Below are 17,316 nucleotides of genomic sequence, written 5' to 3' on the forward strand. Positions count from 1 at the left end.
TCTCGCCCGGCTTACATATGGGGCTGCTCGCATCCAGCTGCACCTGATTGCGACTTGAAAAGGCTCTTTCACTTCCTCCGCCCCGAGCCGAACACACATCCACACACACAAACACACTCATTGACGCTCCGGCACAGGCGGCCGCCTCATTCTCATTCCTTTCCATCTCTCCATAGGAATCTGCTGAAGGGAATAAGGGATTTACTGTGCGCAGTAAAGTCGGCGCATGAGCTTTAACCTCGGAACAAGACGAGGTTTCTTTCAAACACACACACACAAAGAAACATATAAGTCCCGATGAGTACAAATCATTCTTTAATAAATCAAACAGAATTTCTGCTCATCTTTCTGAGTTACATTGTGTTGCAAATACTTCTATACATAAAATCGTATCATAATGACCAAAAGGCACAGGCGAGGCGCTACAGAACATATATATATATCTGATGTATCGGGTGATAAAGAAAACAAAAGAGCGATCGAGATTGGAGGCTGATTGGCCGCTGGGGCCGTGAAAAGCAAAACACAATATGCACGAATATGAAGAGGTCATAGCCCAGACCTAAACTTCCTGTGCTGTAACACCTTCATATAAAAGTCCATTCATCTGGACAAGGAGACGAACAAATGATCCCCTGTGAGAGCGGGAAGGCCAAATCTGCTTGGCGTGAGCTGAGGGGAGGTGCTGCTTCACTTGAGTGTGTATGCGATGCTTTAAAAAGTATAAATGCTGATGAAATGTATAACTTGGACTGTCGTTAAGTATATTCCACGAGTGTAAACTGCAGGTTTGCCGCGCGAGGCTGTGAAAGGACAGAATGACCAGCGTTTCTACTTTTCCTCCCGACAGACAAGGCACATCCACAGGAAGGGGGTGGAGCTTCCTGTGCAAGAGTTTAAGGAAGTGCGGGATGAAAGGGGGCAAGGCACTGTCAGCAATGTCCACACTCAAAGAGGACACACACACACACACGCATACACATATATATATACACACACACACACGCACGCGCACTCTCTCTCTCCTTCTTAGCTCCAACACACTTCAACGGAATGCTCCACTACTTCACCAGCTGTTGCTCTTTGCGATACAAAATGTATTTCAACATCACAGAGCTTCAGCTTGGTATGTCCACTGTTGGCTCACTACTGCCCCTAGTGGTAGAGGGGAGAAAGGCCTTGTTTTTCTTTTGTTTGTTCCAGCACTGTGTGGATAGACTCAGCAGTGAGGGACACTCTGTTTACTCCGTGTAAAGAGATTTAACCCTATCCTTTCTGACATGGAGACAAGACTGGAAAACGGTGGAGTATTGCTTTAAAATAAATGTGTATAATATGAGCCAAACTATAGAGTGATACGGGTTTACCCCTTTGTGAAGACGGGATGTGTATCACATTATAGAAGTCTGTGTGTGGAATTATACAATGAAGACTGCAGGCAATACAAGGCTTCAAACTGTGGCTTCAATGTTTACTTCCCCTGTCACAAGCAGTGGACTTTAGACAGAAGAAGTACTGTCCGTCTGTGTACGTAGTGTTTCTGGCCACAAACCAGCAGTGTCAAAGGCTGCTCAGCTGCACGCGCTCGTCGTCTTCTTGTGGTTGTAAACCTCCGATAGCGGAGGATGAAAATGGCAGAGCTGTGTGTGCGCTAGAGCAGAGCGGTGTGTTTGTGTGTGTGTGACAGAGATAAACAGAGAAAGAGAGAAGTGAAATTTAAATTAAAAAAGGGAAGAAGCGGCGAGTAGAAAGGATTGTTTGGATTTGGAGTCGGTTGTCGTCAAGGCAGCCGCTGCTTTCACATGGTGGTGAACTGACCGTGGGCCTGCCTCAGCTTCTCGGCAATCTGGGGGGAGCGAAAGAGACTTTAGGATCTCGGCACGGCCCAATAACACCACCTCCCTCCCGTTACCATGACGAACGCAACGATAAAAAAAATAATGCCTTTACCGTCTCGTAAAACTTCACTTGCTCCTCCAGGTACAACTGCATGACCCTGTTGTAGTCGTAGATTCGGTTGCTATGGAAGTGGTTCATCTCAGCTGAGGCAGAGAGGGCGGGGGGTCAGATTTCATGTCATGCTGCGGCTCCGTCACCGTAATGTCTCGGGGCAGAGTGTGTGTGTGAGGGTGAGGTACCTTGTAGTGAATAAGACATGACGCTGACTCGCTTGGCCATGGTGCCTTTGTCCTGATTGGTGATTTTACTGGCGGCCACCAGCCTGTCGGCTTCCTTCACCTTGTCTATGGCCGCCTGTGTGAACGTAAACAAAAGAGGACAGGATGCAGGTTGAGTTCATCTGCAGAGTGACATCGTCCCGTTAAGACTTACGTGGACGATGTCACTTAAGGCTTGAGTGTTTCTTTGACACAGTGTGCTGAGTTACCTTATGGACTCCGATGGTGTCCGGGAAACATCCGAGAAGACCTTTATATTCATTATTGGTCTCCATGAGGAAGTGGAGATCTTTCCTGGGCTAGAAGGTGAGCAGAATACACACACACACACACACACACAGGACAAACATGAATGTTACAGGAAAAAACAAGATTAGAGGTCTGTGTGATGTGTGACAGATATGAGGAAGGTCGACCCAAAACAGGAACAGATGCGGGTTTGACACTGATAAGAACGACTTCAGAGGAACAACATGTCACCAGGATAATGTTTCACAGGAGCAGTTACATCTAAAGACTATATAAAGAGTATATAAACACAGCTAGAGCAGGAAACTCATTCTTATCTTTGGGGATTTATGGATTTTCTCTGTGTGAAATTCAACATTCACCCTCTTCTGAGATGAATCCCGGTCCAGGTGAGGACTTCAGTGATTCACTCCATCGCCAAACTCTACCGCAGGTGGTTGCTAAGCTACAGCACAGCCACTCTAAAGAAGCAGACTAAAGCTTTGAGCACTGGCTTACCCACTGAAACATCTGTCTGGAAGCTGCTGGGACACCAAGAAAAACACATTTGCCAGCGCAGATTAACACAAAATGGCCAGAGAAGACGTCGGCGGGTCAAAACTATATTGAGGGCAACGCGGTGTTGTGGTTGTTGTGTGGTTTAAATACGCTCGCCTGCCCTTGGCTTCTTCCTATACAGATTAACACTTTGAGAGCAGGACGCAAAGTGAAAGGGGGTCAAAGACGAGGTCAGAAAGCTGAGACGTAAGCACGGCAAACAGGAAACAAGTTGGAGGATATGTGACCGTTATATTCGGACTACGGTGACGTAATCCAAAGAGCAGGAAGTCCCCCACCCACCTAACGCCTGCACCCGACACTGTGACAGGGCCGGTTTACACACCAGCAGATATTCAGAACATTCACAATTCTTGGAGCTAAATATTTCATCGCCTCTTGGGACACATTCCGGTAACTTTAACCCTTGAATAGCTGCTATGTAACGCCGGGCAGCTCTTACCTGCTCCGCCACCAGCAGGGCGATCTCCTCGTACGTTTTCCCCGCTGCCGTCATGGCGTCGGTCAAGGTTGACTCTCCTGCGGCACAAAGACGAGTAAAAACGCGGCCGCCGTGTTTCTAAGGGTGAGTGTAAGTCTAAGTCTATTTCACAACAAATGGCCATCATTTCTGCCTGTGAGTCGGCAAACCTTATACCTGCGGATACAAAGGCACCTGGGAAAGTAAATACCTGTGTATCCGCTGCTGTTGAAGACAGACGAGAGGTTTTGGAAGGCTTTGCCGATCCGCTGGTACTCCTTTGGCAAAGCTGTGACAGGGATGTAATGAATAAGAAATGATCCAGTCGGCGAATAAATCTCTGAAGTTGACAAAATAAGGACTCATTGCGTGTGTAAACAACGATTACGGGGCTGAGGTGTGGCCTCTGCGGAGTGTTAATGACGTTAATACAGTCAGATGTGTGTGTGTGTGTGTGTGTGTGTGTGTGTGTGTGTGTGTGTGTGTGTGTGTGTGTGTGTGTGTGTGTGTACGTACGTCCTGTGCATCTCTTCCAGTGCTCGTTGCCCACTGTAAGGATTTCCTTCACGCCGTCGTCCATGGCTTTGGTAAACCTGCTGAACTGCTCGCATTTCAGCTCCCTGAGTGAGGAAAGGAGTCGAGTGTGTTTTGCAGCGTGTTCCTTCCTGCGGCCGCGCTGAGCGGGGCTTTTTTTGAGTGTGTGCTTTTTTAGAGCAAAGTGCGATATACTCACACTTCGTTGAGCTCCAGGTCCTGAGCTTCGGGCTCTATAGTGGAGAAGATCATCACTCCCACCGTCTCGTCCTTCTCTGCCTTTCTCTTCCCCGTCTTCCAGTCCTGCAACGCATCATTTCAATTACGCAACAAGCAATGAATGTCTTCCATTGACTCCCGTTACGCAGCTAGTACGGGTTCAACTCAACTTCCAAGTCTAATTTGTGGAAGGTGGGCAGAGTATGTCACACATACCTTCTCATCCTTGTAGGTGAGGAAGAGCTGGAATACTTCGCTATTGGAGACGACCGGGTGCCTGCACATCCTGGTCATCCAGCCCTGCAACCGCTCCATACGCATCTTAATGAACTCTTCCTCAAAGCGCCCTGGAGGTGAGAGAGAGGGAGGAAATAAGACCCAAGGCCTCTGGACTGGCTGCTTCAGTAGGTCTACACTCTTCATAACAGACACTCACCCGTCACCTGCTTATCTGGTAAAGAGGGGATGGGAATGGCCGAGCCAAACTTGTCCAGGAGCCTCTCATACAACCAATCAAAATGCTTGTACCTGTGGTTGACGGGCCTGTTTGTGGTCTGCACACACACAACACGTGAGGTACAGTTCAGTTTAGTTCAGTTTAGTTGAAACCTCTTTGATGTTCCATGTTGTGCACTGTGTTGTAGTACGAAAATGAAAGTGACGCCTTACATTTGGTGAGACTTGGTACTCGATGTAGCTCTTGAGGCCGTACATCTTCGATCCTTTCTTGGGGTCGGCGACCACACAGTCCAGCTGGGTGTCTGGGTAATGCCACACCGGGCCGACCTCTCCCATCTACACACACACGTGACACATTAGGGTTCGCTCGCTAAATTCTTTGTTACCAACATGTGAGGAGCCGAAGATGGAGAGAGTCACAAGTTCATACATACGTAGATGCACAGCTTCTCTTTGCCCTTCACAAGCTGTTTGCATAGGAGGTAGAGCTCTGGACCCGATTTGGAGAAGCCTGGGAACCTGTCATCAAACAACAACATGTGTTTGGTGGCCAGATTTGTCATAGCACAGATGGATTCATGGCTTGATTCCCTTGCTGAGCTCTTACTTGTTGAGGGAGATCTTCATGGAGGTCGTGCCGCCTCTCTGCATGGCTCCGCTCTCTCCGGACTCGGACTCGGCGTAACCAGTCGATTTCACGTCGTCCCACTCGTCGTCCCACTCGTCAAATTCGGCACCTGGGGATCAGACCCGTGAAAGCGCGATCGTCACTTGCGTTAACATCATACGGCTGCACCGCCTGACTAACAAAACGTAAGCCGATCAAACGGTTAGAATATCTTTGATGGTGTGTGTTTGATCATGGAGGATGACTGCACTCGCCTGGGGAGATGTAGCAGCCATGGAAACACTTCCTGCCTGTAATCTACTGGCACGGCAAAATGCTCAAACATGCTAACAAGGCAGGAGCTACCCATGAAAATCAATACAACAAACTCTATATTCCAAGTTCAAGCATACGGATGAGGAAAAGTGTTAATTTCAAAACAAAAGTTGAAATACCTCACACACACACACACACACATATGAACACACACATGCGTTTAAGTTTGCAAATCAATTCGGTAAACACGAGCGCTGTTGGCAAAAAGCTCCAGGTGATGCAGTGTGTACCTGTGTAATCGATAAGGTAAGGATATGGGTAGATGTCTTTGGCCAGAGAGAAAGGAAAAGGAAAGTTTATTGAGTCGTCTGCACATTTTCACTCCAAACAACAACTGTGCACTGCAGCTGGAAAACTTTAAAAAAAAAAGCAGGAAAAAGAGGGAAAAAATGCCCGTCTGACTCATGAGAGAGTCTGAACTTTCCACAGTCTGCTGAAAACAAAACCGTGACTCAACTGTCCGGTCCAACATACCGGAAAGGACGAAGAACTCGCGGCAGAGCCAGAACCAGGACTGCAGGCAGACTTTCACAGATGGAAAGCTGACGGACTAAAGCGCTAAGTGTGGCAGGATTGAAATGACCTCCTGACCTTTCCTGGGCTAACCTAATTTTACTTATCACGACTCAAAAACACCGGACGCTTCATATAAACGTTTACGCTCCGGTGCTACTGACCCACGACTCATTCTGGGTTCTTTCTGCTTAACAATGAAGCAAATGTCACAACAGGAAGAACATAACTGCAGCTTTCTTGTACACACATTACTGAGTGTGCGGAAAGCAAAACCAAACATTTGGCAATAACCAGGATGTTGCAATCCCTTGGTAAAAGTCCAAAACCAAAACGCTTATTAACAAATCAGCTGTTTGGACGTACCTGGGCCCTGGTAAGCCTGCGGGTGGCCTTGCGATGCGGTGCCCCAGGGGTCGGGGGCGGCGGTGCTCTTGGCCGTCTGGGTACCCTCCGGGTTGGAGGCCCAGTTGTTGGAGGAGCCCCCCGAGGCGTCGCCGGCCCACGTCGACCACGGATCGCTGCCATTGCTTGTCTGTGAGAGAGAGAGAGAGAGAGAGAGAGAGAGAGAGAGAGAGAGAGAGAGGTGGATTGCGTTAAAGGACAAGGAAGGACAAGGAAGGACATGACGGGTGCTGCAGCAAAGAAGATGCAAAACACTGACGCACTGTTCATGCTCACACACACACAAACACACGCACGCTGCTTTCCAAAGGCCAAAAATGCATCTGCATGCCTGCAAGAAAGACGCAAAGTGCTACAAAGTCATACCCACACGCATACAGAAAAATACACCGACCGGAATATTGCTGCGACGTCACGAACCAAAGGAACACACCCCTGCAGCGAGGAACAACAAACTGCACAGTAGTTACACAACAGCGAGGCCTGCGTTTTTTAGATTACGTAATGATGGGTTAGGATCAGTGTCTGCGGGGTGGAAGACGTGTTCGTGACTCGCCGCTCGCCGATTTACAGGTGCCGTTGCTTAATCGAGGCTCTGATCCGTAAAGCTCTGCGGTGCCGTTGCGGTTCTGGTGGCTGATGCTTTTAAATCCATACAAGCGTGGGAGTTGATTGGTTGGGTGTGCTCCTGTTTGTGTGTGTGTGTGTGTGTGTGTGTGTGTGTGTGTGTGTGTGTGTGTGTGTGTGTGTGTGTGTGTGTGTGTGTGTGTGTGTGTGTGTGTGTGTGTGTGTAGGGGGTAAGATCATGCGTTCAACAGGCAGTGGGAATGAATGGGTTGGGAGAATTTGCCAAGGCACGACTGGTGAAGGGCAACCGGGGGGTTAATCATGCACCTTGACCCCGCCTCCCCCAACGTGAAGGGGGGAGGGGGAGGTTACCTCATTGGGGGAGGAGAGGTAGGGGGATATCGGGGTGTCGGGTGTGTCCGGCTGGGGACTCAAACCCCCAGCATCCACCTTGATGGGGAAAGAAGGTCACAAGGTCACAGGCGAGCAGCAACAGTGACAGGCAAACAAGTGAGGAAGAGGTGAGGCGTGATGAGTGTGTGTGTGAGGGGGAAACAGCGGGACAAAGTGAGCCAGTCCAGTCAGGCGGGGCGCTCATCACCTATCATCTCTTCCTGCCTTCTAACCAGTGACAAATGAGCTGACCGAGAAATATCGCGCGCACTGCTCTCACTTCCGCAACTCTGAGGTCATCGCCCAGTTCTGCTTTTTCCTCCAAAATCACTCTATCTCACACACACACACACACTCTTATAGCTGGAAGGCAGCAGCGTGTCAGCAGGGACGATGCATGACGTTATTACAGTTTTAATATGCAGTGTGTATAGGCCAGTTTGTTTGTATGTGTGTGTGTGTTACCTGGTTCTGTCCAGGTGCGGCTGCGGGGGCGAAGGCATCAAAGAAGGTCAAGTCGGCGGCCGGCGGTGCCACGTGTGCTTCATTGTGGGGAGGTGCGGCGGTGGGTGCTGCTCCTGGGAACGACGGAGTCTGCTTGCCGAGCTAGAAGGGGTTGGACAAGAGAAAACACACACACGCATGAGGTAATCAAATCCGGATATTCCAGTATGATCATAATGTCTTTCCAAGGCAAAATTCCTCCGGGGTATAAAAGTGAAAAGTGAACATGTGCCCAAGCAACTAACTGTTCTGGCATCATGAGCCTCTCTCTCTCTCTCAAACTATTAATAACACACACATTTCTCTTTAACAATACTGTACATGAGTCCTGGTGTCTCTCAAAGTCGAAGAGATACGAAAAAGTGTCAGGAAAAAATGGACATCACTGGACGTATTGATTGGACACAGAATCAACAAAATGGCCCAGAGGAAGCCAGGAAGATAACAAAGGGTCACACACACACACACACACACACACACACACACACACACACACACACACACACACACACACACACACACACACACACACACACACACACACACACACACACACACACACACACACACACACACACACACACACACACCTTTTGCTACTTTTAACTTTTAACTCAGGTCTCTCTCTTTCTGCAGTGTGAGTCACGACCAGAGAGCTGAACTCACACTTACTGGACCAAGAAGGATGGAAGGAGCGCGCGCACACACACACACACACACACACACACACACACACACACACACACACACACACACACACACACACACACACACACACACACACACACACACACACACACACACACACACACACACACACACACACCCTTATCAGCAAAAAAGCCGCACAGACACGCATCCTCTGACAGATAGCTGCAGAGCAAGGTTAAACTCTGACATAGATAGCCGCCGTCGCTGTACATCATGACCTTAAATCAGACGGCGTTTGTTGCCCCGATATGATAGAAGTGAAACTCCACCGAGAGAATAGTGTGCTGAGCTTCACATTTCCTGTTCACGTCCCCCCTCCCCTCCCTTACCTCAATGTAGTCTTCTGGCACCAGTCCAACTTCCCCTCTGGAATTCTGTGCTTCGATCCAGCCTCCTCCGATGTGCTGAGAGCAAACACAAGACACGGCGAGTCAGTGCTGCCACATAAAAGCCGCCGTGTGCTCGCCAAAAATACCTGCACAGACTGTTTATATAGCGGAATAAACAATGTTTCCCGTTTCTCTAATTGGCTTGAACTAGATTTGGATTGGAATACTATGCAGGTCGAGCGCAGTGAGTGTGACCTTTGAACTGTTGGCAACTGGCAGCAATGACATCATGTTTGCTCCCTTTTCCCTCGTCTGGTTTCCTCCTTGTGTTTGATGTGACACACATTGTTTACATAAAACCTGCGATCACGTGAGGCCTTTAAGGGAATGTGGGGTTTTTTTCAAACGCAATGTTTACTTTTACCGTATTTCACAGGACTTATCCACATTAAATAACTGGCAGTGAAAAAGAATCTAATACTTATTTTGCCCTGATTCAATTCGACATAATTACAAATACAAAGTTCTCATGGTATACACAAAACAGGTATTACAACATTGCCATCTGCTGTGCTGCATGTCACAATACTAAACAATACTTCAACACTTCACAGGTCAAACTGAAAGGAACGCTGATAGCGGACGGCGTTGGCTCGGCCGTACCTGATTGGTGACAGTGACGGTCTCGCCTTCTTTCACCGACAACTCGTTGTTCCCCGCCTCAGCAGAGAAGTCGTACAAAACCTGTGCCTGAAGGAGGGACGTCAACACAATCAGGGAAAAACACACAGATATGTTGGTGACAGGAAGGTAAACGCTGAGGTCCACGTCCACCTTTAGTGTGTGGAGTGCAGAGTGCAATAAGCACACTAGAACAGGCCAAACGAGTTCTTCTGCGCTTATTGTGCTGACTACAGGTAGGCACCAGCGTGAAGCAGCAACAACAAGGCCCGAACCGCTGCTTCACCTGAAAAAGTTCAATAAGGGGGCCTAAAATTCTTCACAGACACACCTCAGCGACCCACATCTAGTAGCATGCCCTTCCCCCAGGGCCCCAAATCCACACACACATGCAAACACGCATCACAGAGACAAAAACTCACTAAAATACCTATTTTCACTGTTCATATTTGATCTTAAACCATCATTTACTTGACACTTTATATATTTTCTGAAATTTGACGACACACACTCACCGGGAACGGCTGATTTTCAGTATCCATCTGAGATGAGAGCAGTAGTCAGTGTGCTAGTTGTTATTGCAAAGGTGTTGAATTCACAGTGCTGCGCTATATAACCACCTCGTTCATTAACTAGCTTGGGGGAATGCGCGTGTATTTGCTCTTCTCTTAGCACCGATCTATTTTAGCATGAGCCTGCCCACTCCCGTGGGGCAAGGAACTAGGATGATGTTTCCAAACAGGAACTACATAAGCAGAGAAACACTGATGACTGTTACAGTGGCCTCAACTTCTGCTGGCTCAGTTATTTTTTCATGTTCAGGTTATAGGAAGCACTTTGGTTGTTTTGAGTTCTCTGACGCATGCCTGCAGTCAGGATAATGTGGATCTATAAAGGGATCACTTTGTTGTTTAATATGACTTGATATGTTAATAAATATTTAGCTAAATGGGATCTGGATCTGCAAAAAACACCCAAAGACTTGACAAAAACATGCTAGCAAAAGACTTTTCCTGCTCTGGAAAGACTAATAGGCTACCAAAACTAGCTAACACTGTCACAAATTATTAAACTTATGATGTGTATTGATTCTCATGATTAATTTCTCTTGTTGACAAAAGGGCTGTAGAGGTCCATTTACCAGTTACAGTACTCTGGACTACATTTCCCAGCATGCATCGCGTGCAGAACTGACCCGCACTGGAAAGGTAGTAAAATGTCACAAGACACTTTTCTAATGAGACACATTTTCCGTGTGTAGGAACAAAATTCGTTCACGTTTGCTGTATACAATCACACCGTACGCATCCTTAATACGCGTCTAAACTACAATATTGCAAAAGTTTGGGCTCATAAATACGCAAAGTTTACCGTAATCACCATTAACTTAACGCTAGGAATTGTAACGCCTCTACCAGTCCACAGCCCGCGGAGAGCACAAACACAGTGTGGGGAGACATTGGAGTATAATGGAAGCATAGTACGGTATGAAAACAGCTCAGGGAAGTTGTCAGACGTACCTTGTGTGCCATTGTCGGAGCGTTGATCAATCATTACAAACACAGGCCCTGCAGTTTTCTGGATTTCAAACCCTCAGCTGGACATTCTCGCCCCGCTGATTTGGGCTACGGTACGCCGAAGAAAAAACACGATAGTCGACTTTAACACATTACTCCAAATACTTTGCCCCAAAAAAGCCTCTCGAATGTGGAAGAAGCGTTGAGAGGCACAACGGGGCGACAGCAACAAGTTTGAACCGCGTAGTGGGCTGCTGCTGACAGTACGGGAGGGAGGGAGGGAGGGAGGGAGTGCCCTGCACCGGGGAGGGGAACCGGAAAGGTGGCCAGCACCGTATCTTCCGACGGCCCTCAAAGGTAGCACCAACCAAATATAGTCATATACAAATGTGAAAAAGCACATCTACCTAAAAATTCCTTATCAATGTGACCATCATTATTACTAGTATTATTATTAGTGTTATTATTACTATTGTTAACATACTACAACACTTCGCCCTAATACTACGCGATTAAAACCGGATGAGTGCTCAGCTTCAGTCATCGTATTCATTATATATGTTTGAAATTTGAAGTTCAGAGCAGCTACCGTCACAAGTTAAACTACTTTCAGTGTTCTGACGTCTTTGGGAGTCTCCCCCCGCTCATTTCTTATGTTGACGTCACCCTCTGTTGGTATAAATGTGATATTACATTACAAGCAGATCCAACATGTTGAAAATGTACTGAAGTGTATGTATTGTAATGTATTTCTATGTCAATTAAAGATAGTATTCTCAAAACCAGTCGCCTGTTTGTTGAGTATATAATTATAATCCCAGAGCGTGTCGATGTAAATGAATAACCCTTCTGCTTGACTGCACAACAACAGTAAGGATAAAATAATATCTTAATCTGTAGTTGCAGTCAATTGGATCTCTAGTACAGAGTTCATCTTTCTATGACTCACAAGTTTTGTAGTACTTAAATGTATATGAATACAAAAGTGAATCATCACATTTAATTCAGTGGTGATGTTGTAACAGTAGAACAGGTTGAAATGAGTGTGGGAGGAGCCAACAGGAGACATGCTGTAGATGGGTCCAGTCCACTGCCCACACGACCACAGACGGGCTGCATACAGCATACACAGACAAGATTAAGGGATTATTCCACAGACAGCAAACTCAGGAGAATCCCTAATTTAACAGGAACATTATGCACCTTCTGTTTTCTTTCTTTTTCCTGGTCAAGGCTTGGCCGAAAGCTGAAGGGGCAACAGATGACCCCGCCCTACCTTTCATGGAATATCTGGACTCGGAAGAGCTGGTCCGCTTGAAATGGGGTTTCAATGAATTGAAAGGAACTATTACATTCAGATTGACCAATAAAACCACAGGTTGGGTGGGCTTTGGCCTCAGCCCAAATGGAGGTATGGAGGGGGCAGATATTGTCATAGGGATCCACGCCCAAAGAAAGTTATTTTACCGTAAGCAATTATCTAACCAAAGCACTCTGTCTATACTTTGATGACATTAAAGAGTAGAGGTAAACATGTAAAGTGTTTTAATTTTTCCGTGCCCAATAGTAAACAAATCAGTGTCAGGACATGAGTTAGGATGGGACTGATCTATTTCTCCTTTAGGATCGCCACGCCAAAGGGAACGCTATGCCTTTGTTGGACCTTAAACAGAGCTACACTTTACTGGGTGTGAGTGAGAGTGAAGGTCAAACCTCCATGACCTTTGAGAGGCCCATTCATACATGTGATGACCAAGACTTTGATATCACAGTAAGAGTTTCAGTTATTCTTTCACTATAAATTAAGTAAAGTTCTGCTCATGTAGTATAACTTCCAAACAACTATCGACTTTATTTGAAAAGTCATGCAGGAAGACCTTTTAAAAATCTAACCACAAGTTCTAGTCACACTGGATGCATAAACGGTTAACAACATTTACTGTAACTGCAATGCTAAAGATGGACAAGGATCTACATTCTACATTTGATTTGGGGATCAATTCAAGATTTTACTGTAGCGTAAGGAATCATTTCATCTTTGCAGGTCGAAACTTTGTAATCCACATTGAGGATTCATCAAAATTCCATCCTTTGTTGTGCTTTAATGTAGTGTAATGTAATATAATGTAAACCAGTTCAGTTTGTTCTTTATATCATATTTCCTCCTTTTATATCCATGTTAACAGCCATGGAAGGCTTAGAACAGAGAGCTTTTGTGTTCCACTGAAACACTATACAGTTTCTGTAATATAACACAAGCAACATCTGTTTTCCCACACATATTCAGAATGAATTTAGTTACATCTTAATAGTGTTTTCATCTCTGTGTAAGCAAAGCCCCTCATTTATTGAATATTATTTTTAGCCGATAGCTGACATTAAAAAGGCACATTTGTTTTAACGTACTCATTTGAATTCAAATTGTCACTTCTCAACTATAATTTTTGCCTCGTAAATGCAGTTTATCTTTCACATGTCTACAACAGAGTGGCCCCATTAAGCTGATTTATGCCTACGGACAAACAGATGAGATCAGCTACCATCGCACCCGCAGAGGCACTAAGGAGGTGAACCTGCTGAAATATATGTCCAAGACTGCCACACCAGGTCTCAGCTATCTCAATGTCACCATGGACAATGTAAGAATGACTGCAGGCCTCCACTGGTGACTACATGCTGTTCGACAGTATTGCATTTTTACCCTGTTTTCTTTGCAGATCAGTATCCCCGCCATTCATACCTACTACCACTGCAGGGTCATGAAGCTGTCAGAGTTAAAGAAAAAACATCACGTATTTCGAGTAAGTGACTGATTTTGATGAATTTCATATTACTTATGTCCCTTTTTTGCACACGTATTGATAAGCATTATTCATTGAAGAGGAGCAGACATAAAGTAATAGTCCTATGTCCCCTCTTCCTTTTCCATAGGTTGAACCAGTGATTGAGAACCATGATTTTGTTCACCACATGATACTGTACAGCTGCCCTATGACTGTGAATGAACCCAATTAAAATCAGTGCTATGGGGACAACAAAGGGAACTATTGCATCAATATTGTGGCTGTATGGGGAACCGGCGTAGGGGTGAGGGAGAACTCACTGTACATATTCATGACTTAATAATTTGTGGACATACAGTAAGTGTTGTGATTGAGTCGTCCATCTCTGATGCCAGAGTTGTACTTCTTAGGGGTGTTCATTCTTTTGGGGAAAATATTCTTGCGTAAGCTGTGTCAACAATAAATTCCCCAACAGGCATTTGAGCTTCCAGAACAGGCTGGCATTCCCATTGGAGGTGAGAATGTTGATAGATTCTACAAGTTGGAAATCCACTACAATAATCCAACCAGTCAGGCAGGTAAATACTCTTCTATCTTGGATCTAGATCAAGATTCGACGTTATTTGAAGATGTGTTGTTTTTTGTGGCAAATTGGCAACTTCCACTTTTCACACGTACGTCATATTTCATTTTCTCCTGTGTATGTTTTTATTATGTGATCCTGTGATGTTTTATGTCTTTGTGTCTGTGTATAGGGAGGAGGGACAGCTCGGGAATGAGGATGTACTATACAGACCAACTGAGGCAGCATGATGTGGGCGTCCTGGATGTGGGTGTGATGTTATTTTACAGATCCCTGAGGTATCAGATCCCTCCAAAGGCTGCTCAATTCCACACCTATGCTGTGTGTAATACCACACTCTTCTCTAAGGTACACAATGGTTTGATGTAGATTTACAAATGCACCAATTCTAGATTTGAATTGGCATATTAAATAAAGTGTCTGTTTTATGCTAAATACTGGTCGCTGCTCTTTTCTCCCAGCTTCATGCCGACCCTGTGCCTGACCTTCAAGCATTCGCTGTGGTGCTCCACACTCACTTAGCTGGGAGGAAAGTCAGAGTTGGCCTCTTCAGGTTAGAGAGAGTGGGACAGAGCCCTTGACAGGTTTTGGAACATCAGATTGGTGATTTCTTTTGGTGTAAACTTGAGAAAGACCCACAGGTGCAGCTCAATAAATTAGAATATGGTATCTTCCCTATGTTGTGTCGCCTACTGAACCAGACTGAGAGACAATGACAAGACTCAGGAAACCTCAGCAGGTGATTTGAGTTAATTAGCTGATTAGAGTGTGACACTGTGAGGCTACAATATTGAATTGTTTCATAATATTCAAAGTTTCTGCGATACTGAACTTGGGGTTTTCATGAGCTGTAAGCCAGAATCATCAAAATTTAAACCAATAAAGGCTTAAAATATTTCACTTTGAGTGTAATGAATCTATAGTATATGAGAGTTTCACTTTTTGAATTGAATATCTGAAATAAATGAACTTTTCCACAATATTCTAATTTATTGTGCCGCACCTGTATATACTAAAATTAGAAACAGATTATTGTTGGATCCAAAAGTACATTAGTATCTTGAAAGACACAATTCTCTTTCAAGATACTTGGATGTCCCCTCCCAGGCCCTGCATGTCCAAGTAGCCACACATTTGTTTAACACTTAATATAATCACTAGTATTTGATGACAACGCAAAAGAAGAATATATAATGTAGCACTGAGTATTGTAGTTTTCCTATATTCTAGTGATTTTAGCTAACCATGTTTTTCTCTTTTTCGACGTGCTTCTTGGTCCCACAGAGATGGAGAGCAAATAGATGTTTTGGGCTCGGACGACAATTACAACTTCGAGTTTCAGCAGTTCGTCAATTTTGGCAACATCAAGACCATCAAGCCAGTAAGCCTCTAAAGCATCAATGCCAATGTATCACTATGTTAGAATACACATTTTGGGCAAGTATTTGGTTGATTGAGCTCTTAAAGACAATGCTGCTGTATATTACCACAATTAATGATGTCGTACATCACAGGGTGACGAGATTGTCATGGAATGCACCTACAACACTGTCAATCGTAAAAACTTTACAAAGGTTGGTAACTATAGCTGTGTATACGTCTATGTGTGAATCAGTGCTGGAACATTCTAAATAATATAGATGGAAGTATGTCACAGGACATTGTTGTTATATGTTAAATGGAAGCCCTCATTTAAAAATAACTGTTTCATTCTGTTGCCTTCTACAGATGTGGTTCGCAACTACTGATGAGATGTGTTTCGCCTTCATATTCTATTACCCTGCAGTAGACATCAACGGGTGTTTAAGCATTCCAAATTTAGAGTCTCCCATGAACACAGTTGACACGTAAGACACAATAGGTTCATTCTTACGTCGCGTTTCACTGTCCAATTTGAATGTGTTGCACCGGTTGAAGTTTACACATTGTTTTCATGATATGCATGAAATGACATCTGAATACGCCCTTTGTCAAATAACTGTGCTCATTTCCAACAGCTTGGCTGAAAATGACATCACGACAGATGAGATTGTAAAGTATGAAGCCTTAATGAAGACTCTCCCACAAATTCAGACCATCTCTAATACCAATGTAAGTTTCCACAGTTTGAACATGTGTTCTTCTGTTTAAATCAGATAAAGACATTCACAGTTTGTAGACCGTATGTTGTCAGCCTGATATTCTGATTGATTTTATTTACACTCTCCCATGCAGCAGCAGTTAAACTCATACATAAAACATCAAACTCAATCCATTAGCTATTGATCACTCATTTATTATTAACTGTAGTCAGAAAGTAAGTAAGACTTTAATAAGCCTCAAACTGCTGGTTGTTCATGTCTTATTTCATGGTATTCCTCTGGTTTCACCCCTCATTTTTGATGTATAGTTAATTGTTGGTGTTCTTCAAGCATGATCATTTTCACTTCTTTTTCCCCAGAACGAATTCTCAGAGTATGTAAATGGCACAGTCAGGGATTTGATGGAAATACTACCTTTCCCTTGTGAGCGCAGTGCCGCAGGTAGACCTGAGATGCCCTGGACAGCAGAGGCTACACTGTTGTTTCTCTGGATGGCAGTAATGTGAAGTTGTGTAATGTCCAAAACAATTCATACGTCCATCATTTCATTGTTGTTTATCTGCTTTGCCTGCTACATTGTCCACATATCCTCTCTTTGTGTCGAATTATGATCATGGATTGGATTTCATATTCATTAAAATTTAGTTAAA

General features: G+C 44.9%; 2 protein-coding genes across 2 annotated transcripts; one reads left to right on the top strand and one right to left on the bottom strand.

Moving 5' to 3' along the window:
* Positions 1 to 298: 298 nt before the first annotated feature.
* Positions 299 to 11,500, bottom strand: snx9b (sorting nexin 9b). Its single transcript, XM_076168008.1, has 18 exons — positions 11,223 to 11,500; positions 9,685 to 9,771; positions 9,022 to 9,096; positions 7,943 to 8,083; positions 6,479 to 6,647; positions 5,264 to 5,393; positions 5,091 to 5,175; positions 4,867 to 4,992; positions 4,634 to 4,751; positions 4,414 to 4,544; positions 4,178 to 4,281; positions 3,961 to 4,064; positions 3,656 to 3,733; positions 3,427 to 3,503; positions 2,387 to 2,476; positions 2,139 to 2,253; positions 1,951 to 2,042; positions 299 to 1,846 (listed from the first exon to the last, which is right to left on the bottom strand). The coding sequence occupies exons 1-18, from the start codon at positions 11,232 to 11,234 to the stop codon at positions 1,799 to 1,801; spliced, it is 1,782 nt and encodes a 593-aa protein (XP_076024123.1). The 5' UTR covers positions 11,235 to 11,500; the 3' UTR covers positions 299 to 1,798.
* A 758-nt stretch (positions 11,501 to 12,258) lies between these two features.
* On the top strand, positions 12,259 to 16,743 carry LOC143014224 (DBH-like monooxygenase protein 2 homolog). The gene is given in 14 exon segments (XM_076168029.1): positions 12,259 to 12,291; positions 12,453 to 12,655; positions 12,657 to 12,687; positions 12,844 to 12,990; positions 13,706 to 13,858; positions 13,937 to 14,020; positions 14,151 to 14,306; positions 14,478 to 14,580; positions 14,758 to 14,933; positions 15,047 to 15,138; positions 15,870 to 15,966; positions 16,100 to 16,159; positions 16,314 to 16,458; positions 16,721 to 16,743. Coding segments are annotated over 14 exon segments (1,503 nt in total).
* The last annotated feature ends 573 nt before the right edge of the window (positions 16,744 to 17,316 follow it).

Source organism: Genypterus blacodes, unplaced genomic scaffold (genome assembly GCF_046128005.1).
Source record: "Genypterus blacodes isolate CSIRO-AG114 ecotype Tasmania unplaced genomic scaffold, CSIRO-AGI_Gbla_v1 ptg000185l_1, whole genome shotgun sequence".
In the NCBI taxonomy this organism is placed as follows: domain Eukaryota; kingdom Metazoa; phylum Chordata; class Actinopteri; order Ophidiiformes; family Ophidiidae; genus Genypterus; species Genypterus blacodes.